This window comes from Aquarana catesbeiana, linkage group LG02 (assembly GCF_042186555.1).
Source record: "Aquarana catesbeiana isolate 2022-GZ linkage group LG02, ASM4218655v1, whole genome shotgun sequence".
NCBI classification, from domain to species: Eukaryota; Metazoa; Chordata; class Amphibia; order Anura; family Ranidae; genus Aquarana; species Aquarana catesbeiana.
Window position 1 is genome coordinate 295,877,170 of NC_133325.1, and position 26,379 is coordinate 295,903,548.

A 26,379-nucleotide genomic window follows, 5' to 3' on the forward strand; every position below is an offset into this window, starting at 1 on the left:
AAATTACTTAGAACCCCCAAACATTATATATATTTTTTTAGCAGAGACCCTATAGCAGGGGTAGGCAACCTTATGAGCACAGTGTGCCGAAAAATAATTTTCAAAGAAATGGAGTGTGCCGCTTTTATAACAAAAAAATGTAAACTTCACACTCTCAATCACAAAAAGGATTTTTTCTAAAGTAAATGCTGTAAACTACTTGAGTAGTAGTGAGAAATTAACATCCTGCACTCACGCCTCAGATCAGCCCCAATTCCAGCAACAACACACTTCAGATCAGCCCCAATTTATGCACCTTCACACCTCAGATCACTGTTCCCCCTGCAAATCTGTTTCACCACTATACCCCCCCTGCACATCTGCCCCACCACTGTACCACCCTGCACATCTGCCCTACCACTGTACCACCCTGCACATCTGCCCCACCACTGTACCACCCTGCACATCTGCCCCACCACTGTACCACCCTGCACATCTGCCCCACCACTGTACCACCCTGTACATCTACCCCACCACTGTACCACCCTGCACATCTGCCCCACCACTGTAACCCCCTGCTCACCTGCCCCATCACTGTAATCCCCTGCTCACCTGCCCCACCAATGTTCCCCCTTTCTCATCTGCCCCACCACTGTACCTCCCTGCACATCTGCTCCACCGCCGTACCCCCATGCTCTTCTGTCTCACCACTGAACCATCTTCTCATCTGTCCTAACACTGAACTTATCTGTCATGTGAACTTATTATCATGTGCCCCACCACTATACCCTCTGCACATCTGTGCCACCTCTGTTCCCCCTGCTCATCTGTCCCACCAATGTACCTCCTTTCTCCTCTGCCCCGCCACTGTACCCCCCTGCTCTTTTGTCCCACCGCTGAACCCCCTTCTCATCTGCCCCAACACTGAACCCCCCCACCGCTGCTCATCTGTCCCACCACTGTAACCCCCTGCTTTTCTGTCCCACTGCTAAACCCCCTTCTGATCACTCCCACTACTGTACCTCCTGCACATCTGCCCCACTAGCGTACTCCCTTGCCCTTCTGTCCCACCACTGTAACCCTGCTGCTCATTTGCCCCAAAGTACCTCTTTTCTAACCTGCCCCACCACTGTACCTCCCTGCACATCTGCTCCACCAATGTATCCCCATGATCTTCTGTCTCACTACTGAATCACCTTCTCATTTGTCCTAACACTGAACCCATCTGCTCATCTACCCCACCACTGTAACCCGCTTTCACATCTGCCCCTCCAATAAACCTCCTGCACATCTGTCTCACCTCTGTTCCCCCTGCTCATCTGTCCCACCAATACACCTCCTTTCACATCTGCCCCAATTGCTGTACCCCCCCGCTTTTCTGTCCCACCACTGAACCCCCTTCTCATTTGGCCCAACACTGAACCCCCCTGCTCATCTGCCCCATCACTGTGCTCTTCTGTCTCACTGCTGAAGCCCCTTCTCATCTCTTCCACCACTGTACCTCCTGCTCCTCTGTCCCACCTCTGAACCCCTTCTGCTCATTTCCCCACCGCTGTACCCTCCTGCTCATCTGCTCCACTGCTGTATCCTCTTCTCATCTTTGATATGTAGAGTGGTGAAAGGAAGCAGAGATGAGACATCTACCTGTCCTGGCACACTCATTATGCTGATCATCCTCTCGCATCCAGCCCACGTGCTTGTATATAACGTCACATACAATCATTTGGAATGGATGCACAATGATGAGCTCAGGTCAGGGGTATTTTCTGAAAGCAGTGGGCCTGTGTGCAGGATCATAAATTGGGCCCCCGCAGCTGAGAAAAAGTGCGGCACTCTGCGCCGCAGCAAAAGTTGGGTGTGATTTTCATTGCACTAAAATACTGACTGTGGCTTAAAGGAACACAGAGTGCAGGGGTTCAGTAGTAAGTGACGCAAAGGTTCAGGATAATTCCAATAAAGAACCGAGAAGCTCAACAGTAACTCCACCTGATTGTGGTTTTCTCAATCACAGTGAAATCCCTTCCTTCTGAGATTGGTAGTGGCAATCGAGTCATCTTCCTCCAGATGGTGGGCGGGGCTAGCAGGACTGTGATTGGCTTTAGCAGTGGCCAATGACATTCCCCCCCCCCCCAGCAGAACTGCACCCAATCTCTTCCCCATCACAAAAGCAGACGATCGCAGCTACAGCAAACTTTTGAGAACCAAACAATGTTTCCCATCTTTTGCAATGTGTGTGGGCACAGTGCCTCCCACCCCCCAGTGCAGGTGTGGTTTGGGGAACTCTGAAATTGGAATGCATTAGTGTCTCACTGACACTTCCCTGCGCTGCTGGGGAGGGAGCCGAGTGCCGGCAAAGGAGGCTTTGAGTGCCGCTTGTGTCACCAGTGCCGGGGGTTGCCTACCCCTGCCCTATAGAATAAAATGGAGATCGTTGCAATATTTTATGTCACACTGTATCTGCGCAGCGGTCTTTCAAAAGCAATTTTTTTTTTTTTTTTTAGGAAAAAATATACTTCAATGAATGAAAAAAAAAAACTAAAAAAAACCAGTAAAAAGTTAGCCCAATTTGATGATCTTATGCCGAGAATCGTGAGAGAATAGTGATCTTTATTCTAAGCAAAAAAAATTGTGATTTTCGTTTTATCCAGAATTGTGCAGCTCTACAGCACGATAAACAACGCCCAAGAAAAACCAATACAACTGTGTGCCGCCTTCAGCTCAAAGAGCTACCTGAAGGACCTTATGTCTGCAGCTGGCATCAGATGAGAATGTGTAAACAGAAGACCAGATGCCAGCCAGCCCTGCAAATCTGAAAAACAGTTGCAGAAAGCCAAGAAGCAATCACAGATCTAGTAGAGTGCACTGGCATTTGGGCTGGCGATGATGCTGAATTCTTAAATTTTCTTTATTTCTTGAACAATATTTTCCCTGGGGTTGCGTTTAAGTCAGACATTTCACCATGCAGTATTACCAATTCTCAGGATAGCTTGGTTACATCTCTTCACACTAAACCCACTGACAGGAAACACATTACTACACTACTGAAATGCACATGCCAAACATTTCCTTAACAGCCTACCCACCTCACAGTTCATGAGGGTCTCACGGATCTGTTCAGACGATGACAGACAACAACTTATTAAACTATATGATAAATCCTTGGAGCAGGGATACCCTACTACAGTGCTTTAGCCAAATCTAGATCCGCTCGCCCCAAATCCACCCAACTGACTGCCTGACCACTGTTTATACATACATTTAATTGTGAGTCTGAATGGATCAGACACGCTTTAACAGAAAATTTGAATGTAATGTAGGCCGACAGCTTCCTGGACACCCAAACTCAAAACCATGCCCTTAATTCCACATAAACGCAATAGGACTCTGAGATTTTCTTGTTCAGGCTCACTTCAAACATAAGTATGCAAAATCCCCACCCAGAATCTCTCAGAAAACCGGTTGTTATAAATGCCATAATTGTAACATGTGCAAATGACTCATACGTGGGGAATTTTTCGCATCCACATAGGGGATACAAATACCGTATACATAAGTACCTGAACTGTAACAGAATTCTGTGTTTATATCCTAAAATGTCCTTGCACACCAATACATGTTGACAAAACAACTGGTCCATTCAAAAGATGCTTCCAAAGACACAGGAGTGACATTAGGGTGGCCCTATCAAAAGGAAGAGAAGTGGGAACAGATTGACCTAAACAAACCAGTGGCAGTGCACCTTGTTATGCACAAAAATATACTCACGAGTTCAGGGGTATGGTGATCGAACATGTCACGTGACCTGCTATAGGTGCAGAACCGTGACCATCTCCTCTTGCAACATAAGACTTTCTGGATACACACCCTTGGCACAATACACCCAGGGGGACTCAATATTATAATTTACACGCTTCTACTTACAACTCCCTGATTCTTACTACCTCTGGATTGGCGACGGGAGATGCTTGTCCTCACAGAGAAGGTGTGGCAGGAAATCTTACCCTTACAATCCCCTATGGTTATCTCTGCCCAGGATAGAGTGCTGGAAACAAAATTCCTCCACTGCTCTTACTACACCTCTTATGATCTTTTTCAGATGAGTAGGCTCTCATCTCCCACTAAATGTAGAGGGAATGTGGGCTCATTTTATCACATGGTCTGGGACTGTCCATGTACTCGGGCTTACTGGTCTGAAATCACTAACTTTGTTAGCACAACCCTCCAAATTCTTAATACTTTTAATCGTTTATTGGGATATGTTGAAGAGGATACACTTCCTACAAGGTGGAAAATACTTATACGGTTAGTAGTCTTTTATATGTCAAAAAAGCTATACGTCTAACTTGGAAGTCCTCAAACCCATCCCCCCCACAACCACCACCACCACCACCACCACCACTTCTTCCTTTAATTTTTGCTCACTTTGGTCAATAACGCTTTCCGTATTTATTAATTAACCTATGAAGCAAGAGGCTGTCCAAAGAAATTCACTAAAATGTGGTCCCCTTGGCTAGACTTGCAAGCTCCGGAATAACCCTTGGTCTTATTGTATTTATGTATATACAGTACACATTGTTATTGACCATACGTTATACATTGTGCACAGTTCATTTTTCCTTCATTTCTTCCCACAATATTTTAATAAGATATGTGACCATTCTGGTTTTGAAAGAGGAACTTTCATTGACCAAAAACCTCTATAGTGTAGGAAACTGAAAGCGAGAATTTTGCCACTTCTTGCTTTGATTTGTTGTTTACAAGCCATTACCAGAGGTCTAATAGTAAATAAAATAAATAATTAAAAATAAAATGTAAAAGCAACCCCATCCCCACACACAAATGTGAACGCATATTCAAATTGTGATTTTACAACACATGTGAGGTATTGCTGGGAAGGTCATAGTAAGAGTCATAATTCTAGCACCAAACCTCCTGTTTAGCTCTAAACTGGTAAATTGTAAAGGCTTTTAACCACTTAAGGACTGCACACCACATATATACTGCAGGAGGGTGGACCTATTGTGTGAAACTATGTACCAATACGTTTCGTGCACGAGACACTGCGGGCGCGTGCCCGCTGTTCATCGCTGGAGCCGATGTGTGGGCCCAGCTGCGGCGATGTCCACTGGCCACCCCTGATCGCTCTTCAGAGAGGCAGAATGAGAATCTGCCAATGTAAACAAAGCAGAGCCCCGTTCTGACAGGAGAGTACAGGGAGATCGTCTGTTCCTAGTGATCAGGAACAGCGATCCTCCGTCAGTCCACTCTCTCCACAGTTAGAAACACCTCCCTAGGAGACACTTAACCCCTTGATCGCCCCTTACTGTTAACCCCCTGCCAGTGTCATTTATACAGTGATCAGTGGATATTTTTACCCCCAATTACCGTATTTATCGGCGTATAACACGCCGGCGTATAACACGCACTCCAAGTTTAGGAGGGAATTTTAAGGAAAAAATCTTACATTTAAATGCCCATCAATGCAGCCTTATCAGTGTCCATCTGCAGCCTTGCACAGCGTCCATCTGCATGCTTGTCCAGTGTCATTTGCAGCCTTGCCAGTGTCATTTGCAGCCTGCCTTGCCAGTGTCATTTGCAGCCTGCCTTGCCAGTGTCATTTGCAGCCTGCCTTGCCAGTGTCAGTGTCATTTGCAGCCTGCCTTGCCAGTGTCATTTGCAGCCTTGCAGCCTTATCAGATATAGAGGTACCTATATGTGCGGGACATGTGGCTACTGTAGGTACATGGATACCAGCAGAAGCCCAACCTTACCCAATGGGCAAATTCTGAAACCCCGACATTTTGCAAACTGTCAAACTTTTGGGGTTGTCTACCTTCTGAAATGTGACTGTGGATGTTTCTACATCGGAAAGACCAAGCTCCCCTTTTGGAAAAGAGCATACCGACACATCTACAGTATGCAGACCTGTAACCCAGACTTACCTCTGGGGAGACATACCACGCTGGTCCATTCAGGGGTCTTCCCCAAGATCAAATTTTTGATTTGGGACCGTATCCACCCCAGCTCGAGAGGAGGAGACTCGATATATAACTTGAGGGCTACCCATTCACCTGGGTTGAACGATGCTATGTGTTTCAGGCCCTTTCTGGATGGCTTTAATTCAGGAGGTATGGAAAAATAATGGAATTACCAATCTCCTATTCCCCTCCTTTTCATCCCATTAAGTTCTTGCCGGTTTTATCTGACATGTCTGTTCTCTGTATATTATTTATAATCATTTTTCTCTTTCCCCTTGTTTGCCATTTTTTTGTGTCTATATTGTGAGGACTTTGGCATGGGGTCCCCTGTTGATCCCTTCCCTGTGGCTTAATACAATATGGGACTTATGTATTTGCCCCATGTTACCCCATTTTACATTTTTCATTCTGTTTAATTACAGCTTATTCTTCCCTGTTGGGCCTTTTTTACATTTACATCCGTTTTCATGTGCACCCGGCGCGGCAGGGAGGACTCTTCGAGTGCCTCCAGGGATCGAGTGTCCGCCTCTTCTTGCAGACACTCCGTCCCATTGGTATCCATGGCGACCTCTTCATGAGGTATCTCTGCTGCGCTGGTGGGACGTCACTGCGTCGTGCCTCTCCGCCCCGCTCTCTCATGATGTCGGCGCGCGTGCTGCGTGGGGCCAGCTTGGCTGCCATGCGGTCCGTGCGGCGCATGCATGCAGTGTCCTCTGCGCCTGCGCCGCAGGGAGACGCGGCGCAGTGGCGACTCGGGGGGCCCATCCCTGGAGGTGTGGCTTCGGGGAGGACACACTCAGCTGTTCGGCATCTTGCTGAACAGCTGAACATGGGGGATATATATATATATATATATATATATATATATATATATATATATATATATATATATATATATATATATATATCAGTTGGTAGAGCAGTTCAGGTAGGGCCTGGGGCAGGACGCTCTTCGGATGAACCTCTGTCTTGGCAAGCTATAACACATACTCTCTTTCTTTCTTTACACTCAACGGCTGTTCTTTGTGATACATCAACCAGCTTAGTTATAAGCTTTCCCCTGACACACATGTTTTGTTGGGCGTTTCTTATCTTTCTACAGTACTACTAATAGACAGCGGTCCACCTGTGTGTCCTTCCTAACCCCTCAACTGCCTCATTCACTCTGCTACTGGCCTGTGAGTGCCATCTGTTAACCTGGGTAGGTCTGATGCAACTTTATATGTTTGTTTTGGTTGGGGGATTCATAGTATCTTTACCCCTCCATGCACACACACACCCCCCGCTTTTAGATACTTTGTATTCTTATTTATGTCCCGTGCTTTCCTTTCTCCTTTCCAGATCCTCCTTTTTCTTTGGGCCCCAGTGCACATGTCACCCCACCTATGGTCTGAATTGTTCGGAACCTGGTGGGGTTATTCGGATGCGAGGAGGTAGACACAGTTCCTCACCTTCTACGTACTGGCCTTGTTCTTGCTTTCATTTTTGATTGCCATTTGATTGGACGGAATCTGTGGGAGACTCCATGCCTCATCTTCTTTTATGAGTTTATTTGGATGCATTTATGTACTTCTTTAGCGATTATGATGTGAGTATTATTATATCTTCTGTATTCTTTATATATGCATTTTAATGTGATACGATCGATCTGTTGATCTCTATATATTTGAATCTCATAGATATTATACTCCCTGTGAAAATCCCTGATGAAGGAGACTACAATTCATCTCTGAAACGTCGTTGGGTTTGGGATTGTATATTTTGTCATTTTGCTAAAACATTTGTACTACATGATGCATCCCTGCTTTTATTATATTTTCATCATTTGTGTTTCATGTATTTAATAAACTTTATACTTTTTGATATATATGTTTCATGCCTGGGTAGTGCCTTCAAAGTCCCACCCCTAGGGGGATCTTCCATTTCTATATTTACTTGGGATGTGGCACACCTTTCTTTACAGCCTATTTTGGACACCCCTATTCATTGCAGCCTTGTCAGTGTCCATCTGCAGCCTTGTCCAGGCTGCAGTTAAACTGCATTGACTTGTCAGTGTCACTGCAGTTTGAAAATGACGCCACCGAGATACACAGAGCCGGTCCTGTGTATCTCGGCTCCTCGCGGCTCCTCTCGTAGTCTCGCCCTATGATGGACATAACACAGGTCCAATGGCGGGACATGGGCGTGACTGTGAGTGGAGCCGAGCGCCGCCCATATACATACATAGGTATGGCAAGCTCCGCTCACAGTCACGGCCAGTCCTTGTGATATGTCCATCATAGGGCGGGACTGGGCGTGACTGTGAGCAGAACTAGCCGAGCCTAGCCGAGTACATTCGGCTATGTATGTATATCGGTGGCCGGCGCTCGCTCCGCTCACAATCAGCGGGGGATCGACGTATAACACGCACCCACGATTTTCCCCTGATTTTAAGGGGAAAAAAGTGTGTGTTATACGCCGATAAATACGGTATCTTATTGCTGGTCCATTCTGCGTTTTGTAATAATGTCACTGGTCCCAAAAAAGTGTCAAAAGTGTCCGATCTGTCCGCCGCAATGTCGCAGTCCCGCTAAAAATTGTTGATTGCCGCCATTACTAGTAAAAAAAAAAAAAAAAAAAAAAAAAGACATAAATGTATCTCCTATTTTGTAGATGCTATAACTTTTGCGCAAACCAATCAATATTTTTTTTTTTGCAATTTTTTTACCAAAAATATGTAAAAGAATACATATTGGCCTAAACCGAAGAAATTATTTTTTTTACATTTTTTTATTGGATATTTATTGTAGCAAAAAGTAAAAAATATTGTTTCTCCCAAAATGGTCAGTCTTTTTTTGTTTACATCGCAAAAAAAAAAAAAAAAATAACGCAGAGGTAATCAAATACCACCAAAAAAAAGCTCTATTTGTGGGAAAAAAAAAGGACATCAACTTTGTTTGGGTACAACGTCGCATTACTGCGCAATTGTCAGTTAAATTGACGCAGTGCCGTTTCGCAAAAAATGGCCTGGTCATTAGGGGGGGTAAATCCTTCTGGGGCTGAAGTGGTTATTATCACCTTTGGAGATATGTTAAAGCATGTTCGGTATTTATTCACTCGGTGTAACAATCTTTTATATTTTACAAAAAAAAAAAAAATACATAAAAAGATTATATTGTGTGCACTAAAATTCATTGAGGTTTTTTTTCCTGAAGATTTGCATTTGATTAGCTGCTGTACACAGAAAATTGCAACAACCATTTTTTTCTCCCGGGCTTTTCATTTAAAAAAAATATAAAATGATGGGGGGGGTTCTAAGTAATTATCTAGTAAAAAAAAAAAAAAAGAAAAAGTTTTTAACATATATGTGAGAAGTGTCAGGTGTGGGCAGCTAGTGGTTACTGCTACTGTCACTGCTCCAGCACCATCTCGCATGCAGCACCACTCCTGTCACTTTTTGGTCTCACAGGAGACACTCAGAGCCATAGGCTCCCGCTGCTGTCACTCAAATTTTTGGGACGAGGGAGCGGGGAGCGGCTTACTGGCACTGTGTGTCACCTCAGAAGTGCACCCACGAGTTCCTCCTATGCATCCAGCTTGCTGGGGAGGTGCCTGGAGGAGGAAGGATCAGACAGCACTAGCAAAGAAGAGGTAAGGGACTGCTCTGTGCAAGATCATTATACAGGGCATGGAAGTATAACTACTTTTTATCTTATTGCTGGTCCACTCTGCGTGTTATATGTTTAGTAAAACCAAAATGCTACATTTCTGGACTGTGGCCTGTTTGATCACAGAAGGAATGTCATTGATCTGTATACTGTGTAATTTATGCCTCTAGTGTGTTCAGTACTGTAACCCTGCCTTTCTGTATGTTTACTGCATGCATATACAACCAAAACAAAAAGCAACAAGAAGAAAAAAAAAAAAAAAAAAAAAAAAAAAAACACCCACACACCCTTTCCCATCCATGTAGGAAGTCAAATAAATTATAGAGACCTACCTGGCAATAGCCCACACTGCTATTATGGTGGCCATAAGCCACTAAAATATTATGTAGCATTGGCTGTAAACACTGGCTTGCATCTTTACGGAACTTCACATTATCAGGAAATGTTCTGTTTAGATCTGGAAGAGAAGACATTAAAACGGCATTTTGCTTGAGCTTGCTAGATCCTCTAAAATACAGGAAAAAAAAAAACTAAACAAATATCACACAAAGTTGTTAAAGAACACTTGTATTAAAATAAACTCCTGCACCAACTCCCTCACTGTGTAGAAGGGACTCCTACAGTGCCTTTATTTACCTTTGCCACTCCAGTTCACCATTTTATTCATGTGTGGTGAAAACTTGGTAATTGTGAACATAGGGAAGGTGTGTATGTTCCTTCTATCCATCTACAATACAGTACAGTATGCAGAGGATGGGGGCATGTGTAATATGGTTCAGTTGCAGTGATAATAATATACAGCTCACAACACTAATTAAAAAAAGGAGTCTTATTTAATTTTTTTTTAAATTAGTGTTGTTTTGCTTCTTCACAACAATATTGCAACATCTTAAAAAAATAGAGCCATAGGGCAGATTCACACTGATCCGGCAAGTGCTCTGACTTCCAGAGCACAAGTCGCATGACATGTCAAAATCAATGGTTCCCAATGAGAGCCATCTTAATTTGTGTCGATCCGACTTTGAAAATTGTCTTTTTCAGCCCATTGATTTGAATGGAAGTCGGGATCATCACCTTAACTGATCTGACTTGTGGCATGCGACTTGTGCTCTGAGGATCTTGAAGGGGAGCCCCACAGAAATTTTTTTTTAAATTGCATGCTGTTCCATCCCCCCCCCCCCCCACCCCCAAGACCATACCAGACCTCATATGGAGGGGAACCCTATGGCAAAAACAAAACGGCGTGGGGTCCCCCCCAGGATCCATACCAGACCCTGGTGCATGCGAACATGACGAGCGAATGCCCCTCCCCCTCTTGGACCATATTCAACATGGGGGGTGAGCGCTTTGGGGCAGCGGGGGCTCTGCACCTCCCCCCACCCCAAAGCACCTTATTAAAAAGTGAAGAATGTCTCCTGTCGTAGCTTCAACGCATGGTTTTTCTCTGGTTCCGCCACAGATGTGTTCTCCTCCAGCGATGCGTTTTCTCAGGTGCGGTCTTCTCCGCCGCCGCCCCAGTCCTCTTCCGATGTAGGCTCCCACCTTTGTGTCATCTCTGATGTCTGCCAGCTCTTATATAGCCACGGGGCGTGACCATCTAGTGACGTCACCATGAGACTCTGCCCCTTGTGCCGTCAACCTCTAGCAACCAGTGTGTAATGATGTGCAGTAACCTCCAGCAAACAATCAGTGAGCGGTAAGGATGTGCAGTAACCTCTAGCAACCAGTTTTAACGGGACCTCCTGTGCCACCAGGAGTTCCAATCGATTGAATCAGTCACAAAGCCAAACAAAGACCGGATCGGATTTGTTTGGCTGTGCTAAACAGTAATCTGGAAGCAGTGACCTGACATCACTTGCGGTTTACTCGGAAATTCATGGTGCCATTTTTTTTTTTAAATAAAGGCATTCAATCACACCTCTGTTGGTGCGATTGAATGCTTTTAGGACAGAGGAGGGATTTGGGGTCTTACAGGCCTCAGATCTCTCTATAAAAAGAGTACCTGTCACAGGCCTACTGTTGTCACAAGGGATGTTTTGTGCTAAAAGACAATATTTTTTTACAGTGACAATGTAAAAAAAAAAATTTAAAGCTCCGCTGTGCTTGTGTGCATAGGCGAAGGCAAGCGTCGGTCTTGCACGCACATAAACAGCGATTGTCCCACACATGTGAGGTATTGCAAATGTCAGAACAGCAGTAATTCTAGCAGACCTTTTCTGTAAAAATCAAAAGTGGTAAACTGTAAAGGCTTTTAAAGTGTCAACTATAGATAGTAAAATTGACATAGTTTGTCACTGTTGCATGGGCGTGACAGGTTTGTCATCTATTTACTCGGCGTAACTATATTAGATATCTATATATATCTATGTAAAAATTGGGTTAAGTATGTGTTTTTTTGCACTAAAATTCATAAAAGTATATTTTTTTTACCGAAAAACTGAATTTCAAATACAGCTGCTCAAATAACGTGTGACATATAAAAAAAATTGCAAAATCCACCAATTTTCTAGGGCCTCTGCTTTAAAATATATCATGTTTGGGGGTTCTAAGTAATTTTTTAGCAACAAAAACAGGATAATTTTGTTTAAAAAAAAATTTTTTTTAATAAAATGGGCTGCTCATCGAAAATGCCCAGGCCTATTTTTTGTCTCAGTCCAGGCCTGCATGCAGTCATGTAATGTCCATCAAAAATTAAGCATTAAGGTCCCTACAAAAAGTGTTCCCATCAGAGTGCCCCATTACACCAAGTGTCCCCACCAGAGTACACCTATTCTAAAATGCTGCGGGGTGGGGGGAGTGGGGGGGGGCTGGGAGGCAGGGCATGAAGAGGGCATCATTGGTTGCTGGGGACTGGCTGGCAGTCCAAATAAAAAAAACTTTCACTTGGTCCAGGTCTGGACCACAGTCTGCCATTTAGTGATGCCTGCTATATTATTTTGTCCTTAGATGGCTCTAAAAGCTTTTCTGAATTGTGATTCACATTGACATTATGCATCAGGTTCCTGTGGCCTTAGCTTTTCCTCTTTTTTTAGTAAATCTCCTTTAGGGTAAAAATAGATATTAACATTCAGAGGCATTTTGACTTGTGATGAAAGCACCACAAATAGTACTTGTTATAGTTTTTTTTTTTTTTTTAATCCAACTATAAGTGCTTAGTTTTCTAAACAAATTTAGCAAAACTTTAAACTACTAAAGCTGTAGTAAATATTACCAGCTATGTTCAATTACCATTAGCAAAGTATTGCTGTCTAACAAGACTCTTTTGAAGTGCATTGGTTACAATATACACTGTGGCGTTGTCTTGATGTTCAAGTCTATGGCAGTTAAACTTTTACTCTGGTCAGATTAGTTAAAATCCGATTTATGATTTTTATTATTATTGCTACACAAGGCATTCTGGGCCTGTGAATGAAAAATGTGACAAGTCAGTCTACAACCGCAGTTACTGCAGTCCAGAGTTGAAAGTTAAACAGATTCTAACTGGTTTCTATGGGCAGCTAGAATTTTTTGGTACATTTTCATGCATAATGCCATTTGTAATTCAATGTTATTAAACAACCTATTTAGTTTCACTTTGGATAACTGCAGTTATCCAAACCTGTCAACATAAATTCAAACATTTCTACTTTGCAATATGGCAATCTGATGTGTTCTGTACATTACTGGTGTACAGAATGCTCAGAGAAAATATGATTGTACTTGTTTGATTAGCTTACTGCTTTTCTCATAAGTCTGCACTGAGCTACAAGCCAAATTCCAGGCATCCTCTGTGTTAGCAATTTTATTTTCCGTAAGTAGTCTATGGCTTGACCACCAATAAAGAGATACAAACACTGCAGCTTTTCAACATGGAGATTGCTCTGGTGATGATATTAAGAGTAGGCCTTCCTATATGCAAATCAATGTAAAAAAGAACATGAAAAAAACAAATGTTATTTTTTTTAGGAAACAGAAAGGAAGGATATGTGATATATCTGCAGTGTATACAGTTCACACTTTTTGATAAAAATGAAGTTACGCTTTAAGGTGTACTTACTCCCAAAAAAACAGGACAGTTGAAGCTAGTCTTATCAAAACCTCATATATCTATAGCCCAACTAACCAACCAATATGTAGGTTAGTAGGTTCCAACATACTTCAATCAATATGTAGAATAGTGGGATCCACCATATTTTAATCATATGTAGGTTGGTGGGTTCCAACATACAGTACTGAAACCAATATGAAGGTTGTTGGGCTCCAACAGACTTCCATAAATATGTGGGTTAGAGGGGGGGTGGGGGGTCCAAAATAATTATGTAGATTCCAACATACTTCAACCAATATGTCAATTGGTAATTACCACGACTAGGTTCCAACATATCCTTACCAATATGTAGGTTGGGTTCAAGCAAGCTGGTGTAGCATTTTTATGTATTTTTCTTTTGTAAAAATTCATTAAAACAAGCATAGGAGATGCTGCTTGGGAAAAAAAGGTCTGAATTAATGCATGATTCAGACTTTGGTGATGTTATTTAATCATGTGTGCAAGAAAATATCCAAGCTGTTCCCTGTTTGTAAATGTACCTCAAATTTTGCAAATCTCAAGTAATCTCAGGCTTGTTAGAATTTAAGAATAAAAAAAAATATTTCAAAGTAAATTCATTAGACTGGACAGAAGAACTTCATATGACTGGATGCAAATGGAAACATCTCCCTTAACCACTTGCTTACTGGGCACTTAAACCCCCCTCCTGCCCAGAGCAATTTTCAGCTTTCAGCGCTGACGCACTTTGAATGACAATTGCACGGTCATACAACACTGTACCCAACTGAAATTTTTATCATTTTTTTCCCACAAATAGAGCTTTCTTTTGGTGGTATTTAATCACAGCTGGGGTTTTTATTTTTTGCTAAACAAAAAAAAGATGGACATTTTTGAAAAAAAAATAAAAAATCATGTTCAATAGTTTGTTATAAAATTTTGCAAACAGGTAATTTTTCTCCTTCATTGATATGCGCTGATGAGTCGGCACTGGTGGGTACTGATAGGCTGCACTGATGGGCACGGATAGGCACAGATAAGGCGGCACTGATAGGCACAGTTAAGGCGGCACTGATCGGCACAGTTAAGGCGGCACTGATGGGCGCTGATGGGTGTCACGGATGGGTGACATGGATAGGTGGCACTGATGGGCACTGATAGGTACCACTGATGGGGGGCACTGATGGGCACTGGTAGGTGACACTGATGTGCAGCACTGTTGTTGCACTGATGTGGGTGCTGATGGGTGGCACTGATGGGTGGCACTGTGGGCACTGATGGGTGACACTGGTGGGCACTGGTAGGTGGCACTGCTGCCTATTGCTGTCACAGAAGATAGCCGTGATCGTTTTTTTTTTTTCTTCCTCACGCTGTCAGCGCGAGGAGGAAAAATAGACGATTACCGGCTCTGTTTACATCACATGATCAGCTGTCATTGGCTGACAGCTGATCATGTGGTAAGGGGTCGGGACCGACCCCTTACTCTGATCTGTGATCAGGCGAGTCTCATAGACTCGCTGATCACCGAGCGTGCCGCGCGCGCCCTGCAGGGGGCGCGGAGGCCGCTTGTGCACGGGACAACATCAATAGATGTCTTCCCGGCAATGTAGATCCGCGCTGTTGCCGTCATTTGGCAATGGCCCGGATCTGAAGCGGTTAAAGTGGGGTTCCCATTTAAAAAAAACAAAAATTAAAAGTCAGCAGCAACAAATACTGCAGCTGCTGACTTTTAATTAGACACTTACCTGTCCAGGGTCCAGCGATGCGGGGGATCGAAGCCCCGCTCATCTCCCCCTCCGTTTGGCGGCACCGGTATTGCAACTGTGGGCGCCGGGCTGCGGCATCACAGCCGGACACCCACTGCGCATGCGCGAGCGGCGCCGCGCGCCGTGATTGGCCGCTCAGTCATCTGGGACCTGTAATGGGTCCCAGAGGATTGACAAGAGGGAGGGAGCAGAGCTGAGCCCTTCCTGTGCCAAGGGGAAGTGATGTCACCAGCCCAGGCACTGAAAGAGGCAGACTACGAGGGACCCCCTAGCAACAGGCATTTAGAGGTAAGTTTAAAAAAAAAAAAAAAATTTCCAAATGTATTTTATTATTTTTTTTTAGGCACATTCATACATTTTTTTTTTTTTTTTTTTAGGGTGGAACACCACTTTAATCAGGTTCTTTGATTTTAAAGGAAAATGAATAACTGTTTGGTCAATACGGCCACCGACTATTCTCATTTTCTTTTTTTTCCCCAACACTAAAGCTGGAAAAGGGAGGTAGACCACTAACATCATTATGTTACCTGTAATGACAGCATCCACAAGCTTTGCATTCTTCTTTCCCTCTACTAATACATTGTGATAGTATCCTGAGTTCTTCTCCATTCGGGCCTGTGCTCCACTCACGAACATCCACACGTGACAGCGATGTTCATTAGGAATGCCTTTCCTAATATATCTCTTTACTGAAAGAACAAGGAAAGACTTTAAGGGGCTTTTCTGCAAATCACTGGTAATACAGCAAGACAAATGTCACAGGTATTAGTAATCCCTGCTGATCTTCTGTTTATGCATTATTGATGTATACAGCGCTCAGCCTCAAAAAGGTACCTAATAAGCCAAATTAAAAAACAGATCCTTATCTTTCCATATATTTCTTGTATCCTCTGGGACATGCAATCCATTTTCTAAATTTATAATCCACATATTCTGATAATCCCAAAGGAATACTTTCTACTCAGACTGATTGTCTAAACATCTTTTCATATTTAGGTTATTTAGGGCTGGTCAAATTCCAATAGCCATGTTAGCAAATGCAACTAGTAAACGGCAGCTGGCACCCAACCTTTTATTAGCCCTTCATATTTATGTCAATGAAAGAATATGTTACTTAGCTTGTTGTTTGGCCCAAAATCAACATTTACTGGTTTCTGAACGTTGTGTTGATTTTTCCAGTTTGTGTATATCTATCTTAAATGATTTTCTGTTTCTCGCATTATTAAAGAGAAACTTATAGGTGTTCTAACAAAACCCTGAATTTAGGCATCCTTGTAGGCACCACCCTTGTTAAATCAAATACATTTCTGTGCATATGGATGACACCCTGGAACGTCAGCTCAGGATGTACATACAGAAACAATAGCTTTTGGCTAAAACATTTTAAGCCTAAACATGCTGGAAAACCAACTCCGACCTCTCCCAATTTGTAGCCATGTGGCATATTATGTGCGCACAGAAAATGTGTGCCAGAGCGCTTTCTGGAATAAGGGGCTAGCTGTCACCCTCTGGATCTCAGCTTGAGCAGCACAAAGAAACATGGGACAAAAACAATATAAAACATGAGATTCAGGGGAATGCAGCATGCAAAAAAAATACAAAAAGTGAGAGTTTTTATGATTTTTAAAAAAATTTTTTTTTTTCATTTACCCAATCATGTTACTGACCTGTTTCTAATTTACCCATTTAGTTGCAAAACGTTCTTTCAGCTCTTCCTCATTAGTACCACTTACTTTGCCAACTTTTTGTTGCCCTGTCCCAACTTTTCTGAGGCATGTTGCTGCCATCGATTTCAAAATTACCTCAAATTTTTTTCCTTAAAATGGTACCTTTTCTCAGTTTGAACATTTTATAGGTTTTCTATTATCTTTTGTGAATACAACGTGGGTTTATGAGATTTGCAAATCATTGCATTCTGATTTATGCTGATTTTACAAAATGTTAACAGTTTTGGAATTGGGGTTGTAATCAGAAATACAGCATTAGTAAAGATTTTTCTGTCAAGATCTTTCTTTGTTCAGGATAGCCTCACCATTTTGTAACTTGCCCCCCCCCCCCTTCAATCCCAAGAGTTGGGCAGGGGGGCCTCTGACATATATTGGTTGTTTAGTGGTTCCGATTTAAATGTACTGTATAAAAAAATATACCTAAAGGTTGAACTCTAGGTGAATATAGAAAATGCCAATTAGTGCACGTATGTATTCATTACGAATCATTGGGTGCCCATTAAAGTAAAATGCAGTATTTCACCTTAACGCAGCTATTGATTGGGAATGAGTTGGCAGCACACCTGAACAAAAATTGATATGTACCATTTTTTTTTAAACGCAGCACGCTATAACACATGGTATTTTCATTGCGATTCCTGCATTACCCACTACTATTATAGGGTGTTGGATGGCAGTCAGAAAGGCACTGCAATATGCATGAATGTAACTTGCCAGTGCAAATGGGCCCACAGTGTTTTTTTTCTTAAAGCAACTAAATAAAAGTACCAAAATGTAATATCAGCCTCTTGTAAATTCTTATACAGAAGAGCTTAAATGATAAGATTACCTTTGGGAACATGTTACATGTTCCACCCAATCCCACATAGCCACATCATTCATTCACAGAGCTCTGTGTATGAATTAACTACAAGTCCCCAATTCCTTTGCGGATGTCGGCTTGTAGTTCTCAATAAAGTACCACGGTGCTGTGGAGCGCCGTGGAAGTGCACCGATTCTTCCTGTCAGGGTCTCTGATTGCCCGTATGGGATGTACGGCACACAGATACACTGACACGTTCGCAGGAGCCCAAAAAAAAAAAAAAAGCACATTTTTTTACCTGCAAAAAAATAAAATAATAAATGCATTTTTTTTTTTTTTAAGTAAACTTATCCTTTTAATGGGGTGGTAACTGGAGCAAAATGTGCCAGATGTGCTACAGTGCTCAAGGAACATGCTGGACAGGAAAAGAGCAGCGTGAGAGAGCTCCTTAATCTGCTGTTTCTCTGTCCAATTACAAGCTGTGGAAGGGGAACAAGATCTAGGTATATTACTTAAGTGCATTAGAGAAAAGTCTGGTCTCCAATCTTTGCAGTCTGATGTGTTAGTCTCAGGATTGGAAGACAGAAATACAAATCCTATAGCAAGTAGAACAGCTCTCATATATGTATTACAACAGTGAATTTAGCAGTTTGTTCTGGCTTTAAGACTTTAAACGCTTCCCAGTTACCTGGGAATGGCTGGCAGAGATGCACTCCAGTCTAAAAAGTGACGTCGCTTCCACAAATGTCATAAAAGCTGCTGGAGTGATTCTATCCTTGTCAGTCCCAGGTTACTGTAGCCTCTGTGGCCTGCAACATTGACCTCATAAGCATTAATATCAGCGCCACTGAACCCTCAATGTATTATACAAACATTACAAAAGGTTATATAACCATACTATAAATGTTACGGTGCCTTCAAAAAGTATTCATATGCCTTGAAATTTTCATCATTTTGTCATGTTACAACCAAAAACGTAAATGTATTTTATTGGGATTTTATTTGATAGACCAACACAAAGTGGAGGAAAATGATAAATAGTTTTAATTTTTTTTTTTTACAAAATGTGGGGTGTGCAATTGTATTCAGGCCCTTTTACTCTGATACCCCTAACTAAAATCTAGTGGAACCAATTGCCTTCATAAATCACCTAATTAGTAAATAGAGTCCACCTGTGTGTAATTTAATCTCAGTAATAATACAGCTGTTCTGTGAAGCCATCAGAGGTTTGTTAGAGAACCTTAATGAACAAACCACATCCTGAAGGCCAAGGAACACACCAGAAAGGTCAGGGATAAAGTTGTGAAGAAGTTTAAAGCAGGGTTAGGTTCTAAAAATAAATATCCCAAGCTTTTAACATCTCAGAGCACTGTTCAATCCATCATCCGAAAATGGAAAGAGTATGGCACAACTGCAAACGTGCCAAGACATGACTGTCCACCTAAACTGACAGGCTGGGCATAGAGAGCATTAATCAGAGAAGCACCAAAGAGATCCATGGTGACTGAAGAAGCTGCAGAGATTGACAGCTCAGGTGGGAGAATCTGTCCACAGGACAACTATTAGTCGTGCACTCCACAAATCTGGCCTTTATGAAAGAGTGGCAAGAAGAAAGCCATAACAAACCCCATTTGCAGTTTGTGAGAAGCTATGTGGGGGACACTGCAAACATGTTGAAGAAGGTGCTCTGGTCAGATAAGACCACAATTTTACTTTTTGGCTTAAAAGCAAAATGCTATGTGCGGCGGAAAACTAACACTGCATATCACCCTAAACACACCATCCCCACCATGAAACATGGTGGTGGCATCAAGTTGCGGGGGGTGCTTTTCTTCAGCAGGGACAGGGAAGATTTTCAGAGCTGATGGGAAGATGGATGGGGCCAAATACAGGGCAATCTTAGAATAAAACCTGTTAGAGTCTACAAAAGACTTGAGACTGGGGCAGAGGTTCACCTTCCAGCAGGACAACGACCCTAAACATACAGCCAGAGCTACAATGGAATGGTTTAGATCAAAGCACATTCATGTGTTACAATGGCCCAGTCAAAGTCCAGACGTAAATTCAATTGAGAATCTGTTGCAAGACTTGAAAATTGCTGTTCACAGACACTCTCCATCCAATCTGACAGAGCTATATAGATATAGATCTATATGTCCATAAATATTGGGACATTGACAATTCTAATCTTTTTGGCTCTATACACCACCACAATGGATTTGAAATGAAACAAACAAGATGTTCTTTAACTGCAGACTTTCAGCTTTAATTTGAGGGTAATTACATGCAAATCAGGTGAACAGTGTAGGAATTACAACAGTTTGTAAATGTGCCTCCCACTTTTTAAGGGACCAAAAGTAATGGGACAGATTAACAATGTGTGTGTGTTATTCCCTCATTATCCCATTTACAAGGAGCAGATAAAAGGTCCAGAGTTCATTTCAAGTGTGCTATTTGCATTTGGAATCTGTTGCTGTCAACTCTCAATATGAGATCCAAAGAGCTGTCACTATCAGTGAAGCAAGCCATCATTAGGCTGAAAAAAAAAAAAACCATCGGAGAGATAGCAAAAACATTAAGTGTGGCCAAATCAACTGTTTGGAACATCCTTAAAAAGAAAGAACGCACCGGTTGGCCAGATCAAGAACACTCTTCAGGAGGTAGGTGTATGTGTGTCAAAGTCAACAATCAAGAGAAGACTTCACCAGAGTGAATACAGAGGGTTCACCACAAGATGTAAACCATTGGTGAGCCTCAAACAGGAAGGCCAGATTAGAGTTTGCCAAACAACATCTAAAAAAGCCTTCACAGTTCTGGAATAACAGCCTATGGACAGATGAGACTAAGATCAACTTGTACCAGAGTGATGGGAAGAGAAGAGTATGGAGAAGTAAAGGAACTGCTCATGATCCAAAGCATACCACCTCATCAGTGAAGCATGGTGGTGGTAGTGTCATGGCGTGGCATGAATGGCTGCCAATGGAACTGGTTCTCTTGTATTTATTGATGATGTGACTGCTGACAAAAGCAGCAGGATGAATTCTGAAGTGTTTTGGGCAATATTATCTGCTTATATTCAGCTAAATGCTTCAGAACTCATTGGACGGCGCTTCACAATGCAGATGGATAATGACCCGAAGCATACTGCAAAAGCAACCAAAGAGTTTTTTAACCACTTCACATCCACGCTATGGCCGAATGACGGCCACATCGCGGACCTGAATTCCCTGCCTCCCTGTGCACGCGCCGAGCGCGCTGTGATCACCGAGTCACTGAGACCGATATTTCTTGATATCTTTTTTTTTTTTTAACAAGCGAGATGTCATACTGTTAGTGGTAGGTCAGCCTGTTAGAATTACAATGTGTTAGCAGTATCACGGCCGCGGCCCCAGTGTGAAAGGGGTCTTGGTGTTCACTGTTTCACTGCATTAGTTGCTGAAATAGTACTTCTTTACCCACTATTTTCTGAAAATTTAGGGAAACACTTTTACTATTGTTCTTTGTTATGTATAGGATCACCTTAAGGCCCCTTTCACACGATCGGACCGTTCAGGTCCGCCTGTCAGTTTTGATGGCGGACCTGAACGGGCGATCCATGTTAGCCTATGGAGCGTCGGATGTCAGCGGAGACATGTCCGCTGACATCCGACCCCGTCCGATCCGCTAAAAGCAGACGTATGGCTCTACGTCCAGATCCGTCGCTGGCGGATCGGATCGGGTGAAATCTGACGAAAACGGACACGCTGTCCGTTTTCGTCCGATCCCTCCATAGGCGGCAGCGGCGCCTGACAAGCCCCTCCCCGCTCAGTGAGCAGAGAGGGACCTGTCATCCGCCGGCTCAGCGGAGATCAACGGACTGATCTCCCGCTGAGTCGGCGGACCGAGGCGGGCTCCGTAAAAACGGAGCCCGCCTCGTGTGAAAGGGACCTAAAACAAAAAGCTTGTTAATACCATAAATTGCATAAAAATCAAAAGGAAATGTAAAAAACTAAAAAAAAACAAAACATTTTTTCATCTCCCCCCTCCCCCCAATTCCTGTGTCATCACAAATTCTTTTATGGCATACTCTGCTCATCACGCACGTTACATTTTTGTAACACTCCATTTTTCTACATCCTATGCATGCCCCGTGTAGGTTTGAACTGATGCAGAGAAGAGATAACTATAGATAAACAGGTACAACTTATGTAGGAGGATTTGTTTCATCTATGTGTATCATCTGAGGCCAGTCACTTCACTGGATGTATGTAAGGGTTTACAACCACTTTAATTGCCACAGGTGTGAGCAGCCTTCAGTCTATAACCAGGTATGTCAATGAGGACTGAGCAGTTTAGGGAGTCATGGCAGAACAGAGGACCCATCATCACCAGCGGCACCTGAGGAGGTAAGCACTACTGGGAGGAACTTTGCTTGGATCTCTCTGCCTCAAGCAGGCTGCAAGCACTGCTGTGGATGGATAAAAGGGATGGAAGAAGCAGAGGAGAGTCCCACTAAATTCTTTGCTTGTTCTCCCAGTTCTGGCCTGCACAGACCATTTTAGTATTCTGCTCATGCTGAAACAACAATTACATAAATTGAGGTGTGGAAAGAAAAAAAGAGCCATTATATCTTTATCTGAAACAAGCGACAAACACTTTGAACACTGCAAATGTCACATGCTGCACGGGGGGCTGTCTACTGCTGCTAAGCCTGTTTTTCTGGCTGCCAGGTCATTTCAGCATTGTTTCTCAAGTGAAAGAACGGTGAGGTTTCATAACCGGATTTATTGTAGCCTCAGAGAGTAGTCAGTCAGCAGAGTCTATGTGTACTACAATATGTGACCGCCATTTGATCCAATCAAAAACGATAGCCTTTATCTAAGGTGAAGGTGGTTGGCAGTACCCTGTGACACCTTGCCCAGTGCTTAAATATCGCGAGACAATACCTTTTTTTCTACTTTGAATAAAGTAGATAAAAGTTAAACACATATCAATTATACTGCGATCTGTATGCCACTGGAGAAACTTTTCTTCACTTCCTGTCCTGTAAACACAACCTTCTATTCCTTTTTTGACGACAACTTAAAATTTGGGATTTTCCTTCACTTTCAGTTACAATGACTGTGTCACAGTGGTCACCAGAACAAATAGAGAGGGGGAATCCCCCTATGAGGACACAGGCAGCAATAAAAAAAAAAAAAAAAAAAAAAAAAAAAAAAAAAAAAAAAAAACCACAATAAAAAGGTTCTCGGGGCTCATTTTTCCTCAGAGAATAGGTGTGGCACATGCCCTGGGTGCCAGTGCTAGCACACATAAGTTGGTGGAAGAAGTGAGCAGCATAGAAAACTTGTTCTACTGTTAAGTGACAGGCTGCAAAAGGAGAGGGCTGTCGGATTTCCACCACGTTCCAGCTGAATAAAAGCCCTGAATGTTCTAACCCTTCACCACTCTATCAAACACAAAAAAAAAAGTTTTGGATTTAGACACATTTTAGAAACCTAATGTGAACATACAGAATTTGAGGTTCGCTTATCAAGCAGCCAGGCATAGCAGAGACCAGAGGCATTGCTAGGTCTACAAAAGATCTTGGGCTAGAGCCCACAGCAGCAAAGTAAAAAAAGTCATATGCTTAGGCCGGCATACACATGTATGTAAAATACGTGTGTGTAATAATTAAAAAAAAAATGTATATTTATATATATATATATATATATATATATATATATATATATATATATACACACACACACATATACATATATATATATATATATACATATATATACATACATATATATATATATATATATATATATATATACATACATACATACATACATACATACACACACACACACACACACACACAAATGTGCTCATAAGTTTACATATCCTGGCAGAGTTTATGATTTCTTGGCCACTTTTCAGAGAATAGGAATGATAACGCAAAAACTTTTTTCACTCATGGTTAGTGTTTGGCTGAAGCAATTTATTATCAACTGTGTTTACTCTTTTTAAAAACATAACATAAACTACCCAAATGATCCTGATCAAAAGTTTACATACCCTGGTGATTTTGGCCTGATAACATGCACACAAGATGACACAAAGGGGTTTGAATGGCTATTAAAAGTAACCATCCTCACCTGTGATCTGTTTGCTTGTAATTAGTGTGTGTGTGTGTGTGTATAAAAAGGTCAATGAGTTTCCTGACAGACCCTTGCATCTTTCATCCAGTGCTGCACTGATGTTTCTGGATTCTGAGTCATGGGGAAAGCAAAAGAATTGGTAAAGGATCTGCGGGAAAAGGTAGTTGAACTGTATAAAAACAGGAAAGGGATATTAAAAAAAAAAAAAAAAAATGATATCCAAGAAATTGAGAATGCCAATCATCAGTGATCAAACTCTGATCAAGAAGTGGAAAATGAGGGGTTCTGTTAAAACCAAACCACGGTCTGGTAGACCCACAAAGATTTCAGCCACAACTGCCAGGAAAATTGTTTGGGATACAAAGAAAAACCCACAAATAACTTCAGGTGAAATACAGGACTCTCTGAAAACATGTAGTGTGGCTGTTTCAAGATGCACAATAAGGAGGCATTCGAAGAAAGATGGGCTGCATGGTCGAGTCACCAGAAGAAAGCCATTACTACGCAAATGCCACAAAGTATCCCGCTTACAATACGCCAAAACAGCATATATACAAGCCTCAAACCTTCTGGCACAAAGTCATTTGGAGTGAAGAGACCAAAATTTAGCTTTTTGGCCACAACCAGAAACGCTTCCTTTGGAGAGGAGTCAACAAGGCCTATGATGAAAAGGTGCACCATTCTTACTGTGAAACACGGAGGTGGATCGCTTATGTTTTGGGGATGTGTGAGCTACAAAATGCACAGGAAATTTGGTCAAAATTGATGGCAAGATGAATGCAATATGTCATCAAAAAATACTGGAGGACATGGGCTACAGAGGATTCCACCAACGCAACTGTGTAACCAGAGTGGAATGTCTTTCGCTTAATATCTGTATTCCTTACTTCCTTGTCCCCTCTATCCCCACTCTTCTCTTTTCCTTTCCCTCTAGATGTTGCAATGCTACACGATCACCTGAATCATAATCTCTAGTCTCATCAGACCGATAGTGTGGCACACACAGAGCTTCCTCCTCAGAGAATGCGTTTAGCACAGCAACAAAAACCCTAGCTTGTTTGTGTTAGGTGGACGCCAGTCGTTGAGTGGATAAGGGTGCTCACCTACCCTTAATAAGTCAGATTAGACGATATAGCTATACAGGCTTATATACCAAACTAAAATCAAAGCTCACAAATTGTCTAAACCATGAGACGATATGTTACCAGTATTGCAATGATGTCTATTTCTATTTTTGTGTTATTGAATGACTTAACTGTTTACTGTACATTCTTCTTTTCTCAATAAAACAAGATTGAATTAAAAAATACTGGAGGAACATTTTCATTCATCAGCCAGGAAGCTGCGCATGGGACGTACTTGGACATTCACACACTTTGGGGAGATCTCAAATGTGCAGTTCATGCAAGACAGCCCAAGAATTTACAGGAACTGGAGGCTTTTTGCCAAGAGGAATGGGCAGCTTTACCATCTGAGAAGATAAAGAGCCTAATCCACAAATACCACAAAAGACTTCAAGCTGTCATTGATATTAAAGGGGGCAATACACAGTATTAAAAACTGGGGTATGTAAACTTTTGATCAGGGTCATTTGGGTAGTTTCTGTCGTGATTACGATTTAAAAAGAGTAAGCACATTCGATTGATAATAAATGACTTCAGCCAAACACTAACCATGAGTGAAAGAAAAGTTTTTGTGTTATCATTCATATTCTCTGAAAAATGGCCCCACATACATATATATGATAGAGATAGAGATGATAGAGGTAGAGATAGAGATGATAGAGATATATACACACACATATACAGTCAGGTCCATAAATATTGGGACATTGACACAATTCTAATCTTTTTGGCTCTATACACCACCACAATGGACACAAGATGTGCTTTAACTGCAGACTTTCAGCTTTAATTTGAGGATATTTACATCCAAATCAGGTGAACGGTGTAGGAATTACAACAGTTGTATATGTGCCTCCCACTTTTTAAGGGACCAAAAGTAAGGGGACAGATTAACAATCATCTAAACTTTCACTTTTTAATAATACTTGGTTGCAGATCCTTTGCAGTCAATTACAGCCTGAAGTCTGGAACGCATAGACATCACCAGATGTTGGGTTTCATCCCTGGTGATGCTCTGCCAGGCCTCTACTGCAACTGTCTTCAGTTCCTGCTTGTTCTTGGGGCATTTTCCCTTCAGTTTCTTTTTCAGCAAGTGAAATGCATGCTCAATCGGATTCAGGTCAGGTGATTGACTTGGCCACTGCATAACATTCCACTTCTTTCCCTTAAAAAACTCTTTGGTTGCTTTCGCAGTATGCTTCGG

The 26,379-nt window shown here is 42.2% G+C and overlaps 1 protein-coding gene across 2 annotated transcripts in view; it reads right to left on the minus strand.

The window, feature by feature from the left end:
* The window catches only part of GRTP1 (growth hormone regulated TBC protein 1), a 122,711-nt gene that overhangs the window by 70,835 nt on the left and 25,497 nt on the right, over window positions 1–26,379 (minus strand). For both annotated transcript variants that reach the window (XM_073614550.1, XM_073614551.1), the window contains exons 4-5: window positions 15,922–16,083; window positions 9,937–10,061 (exon numbers count right to left, since the gene is read on the minus strand). In XM_073614550.1, coding sequence (XP_073470651.1) covers window positions 9,937–10,061; window positions 15,922–16,083 — 287 coding nt within the window. The remainder of the gene's footprint in view (window positions 1–9,936; window positions 10,062–15,921; window positions 16,084–26,379) is intronic.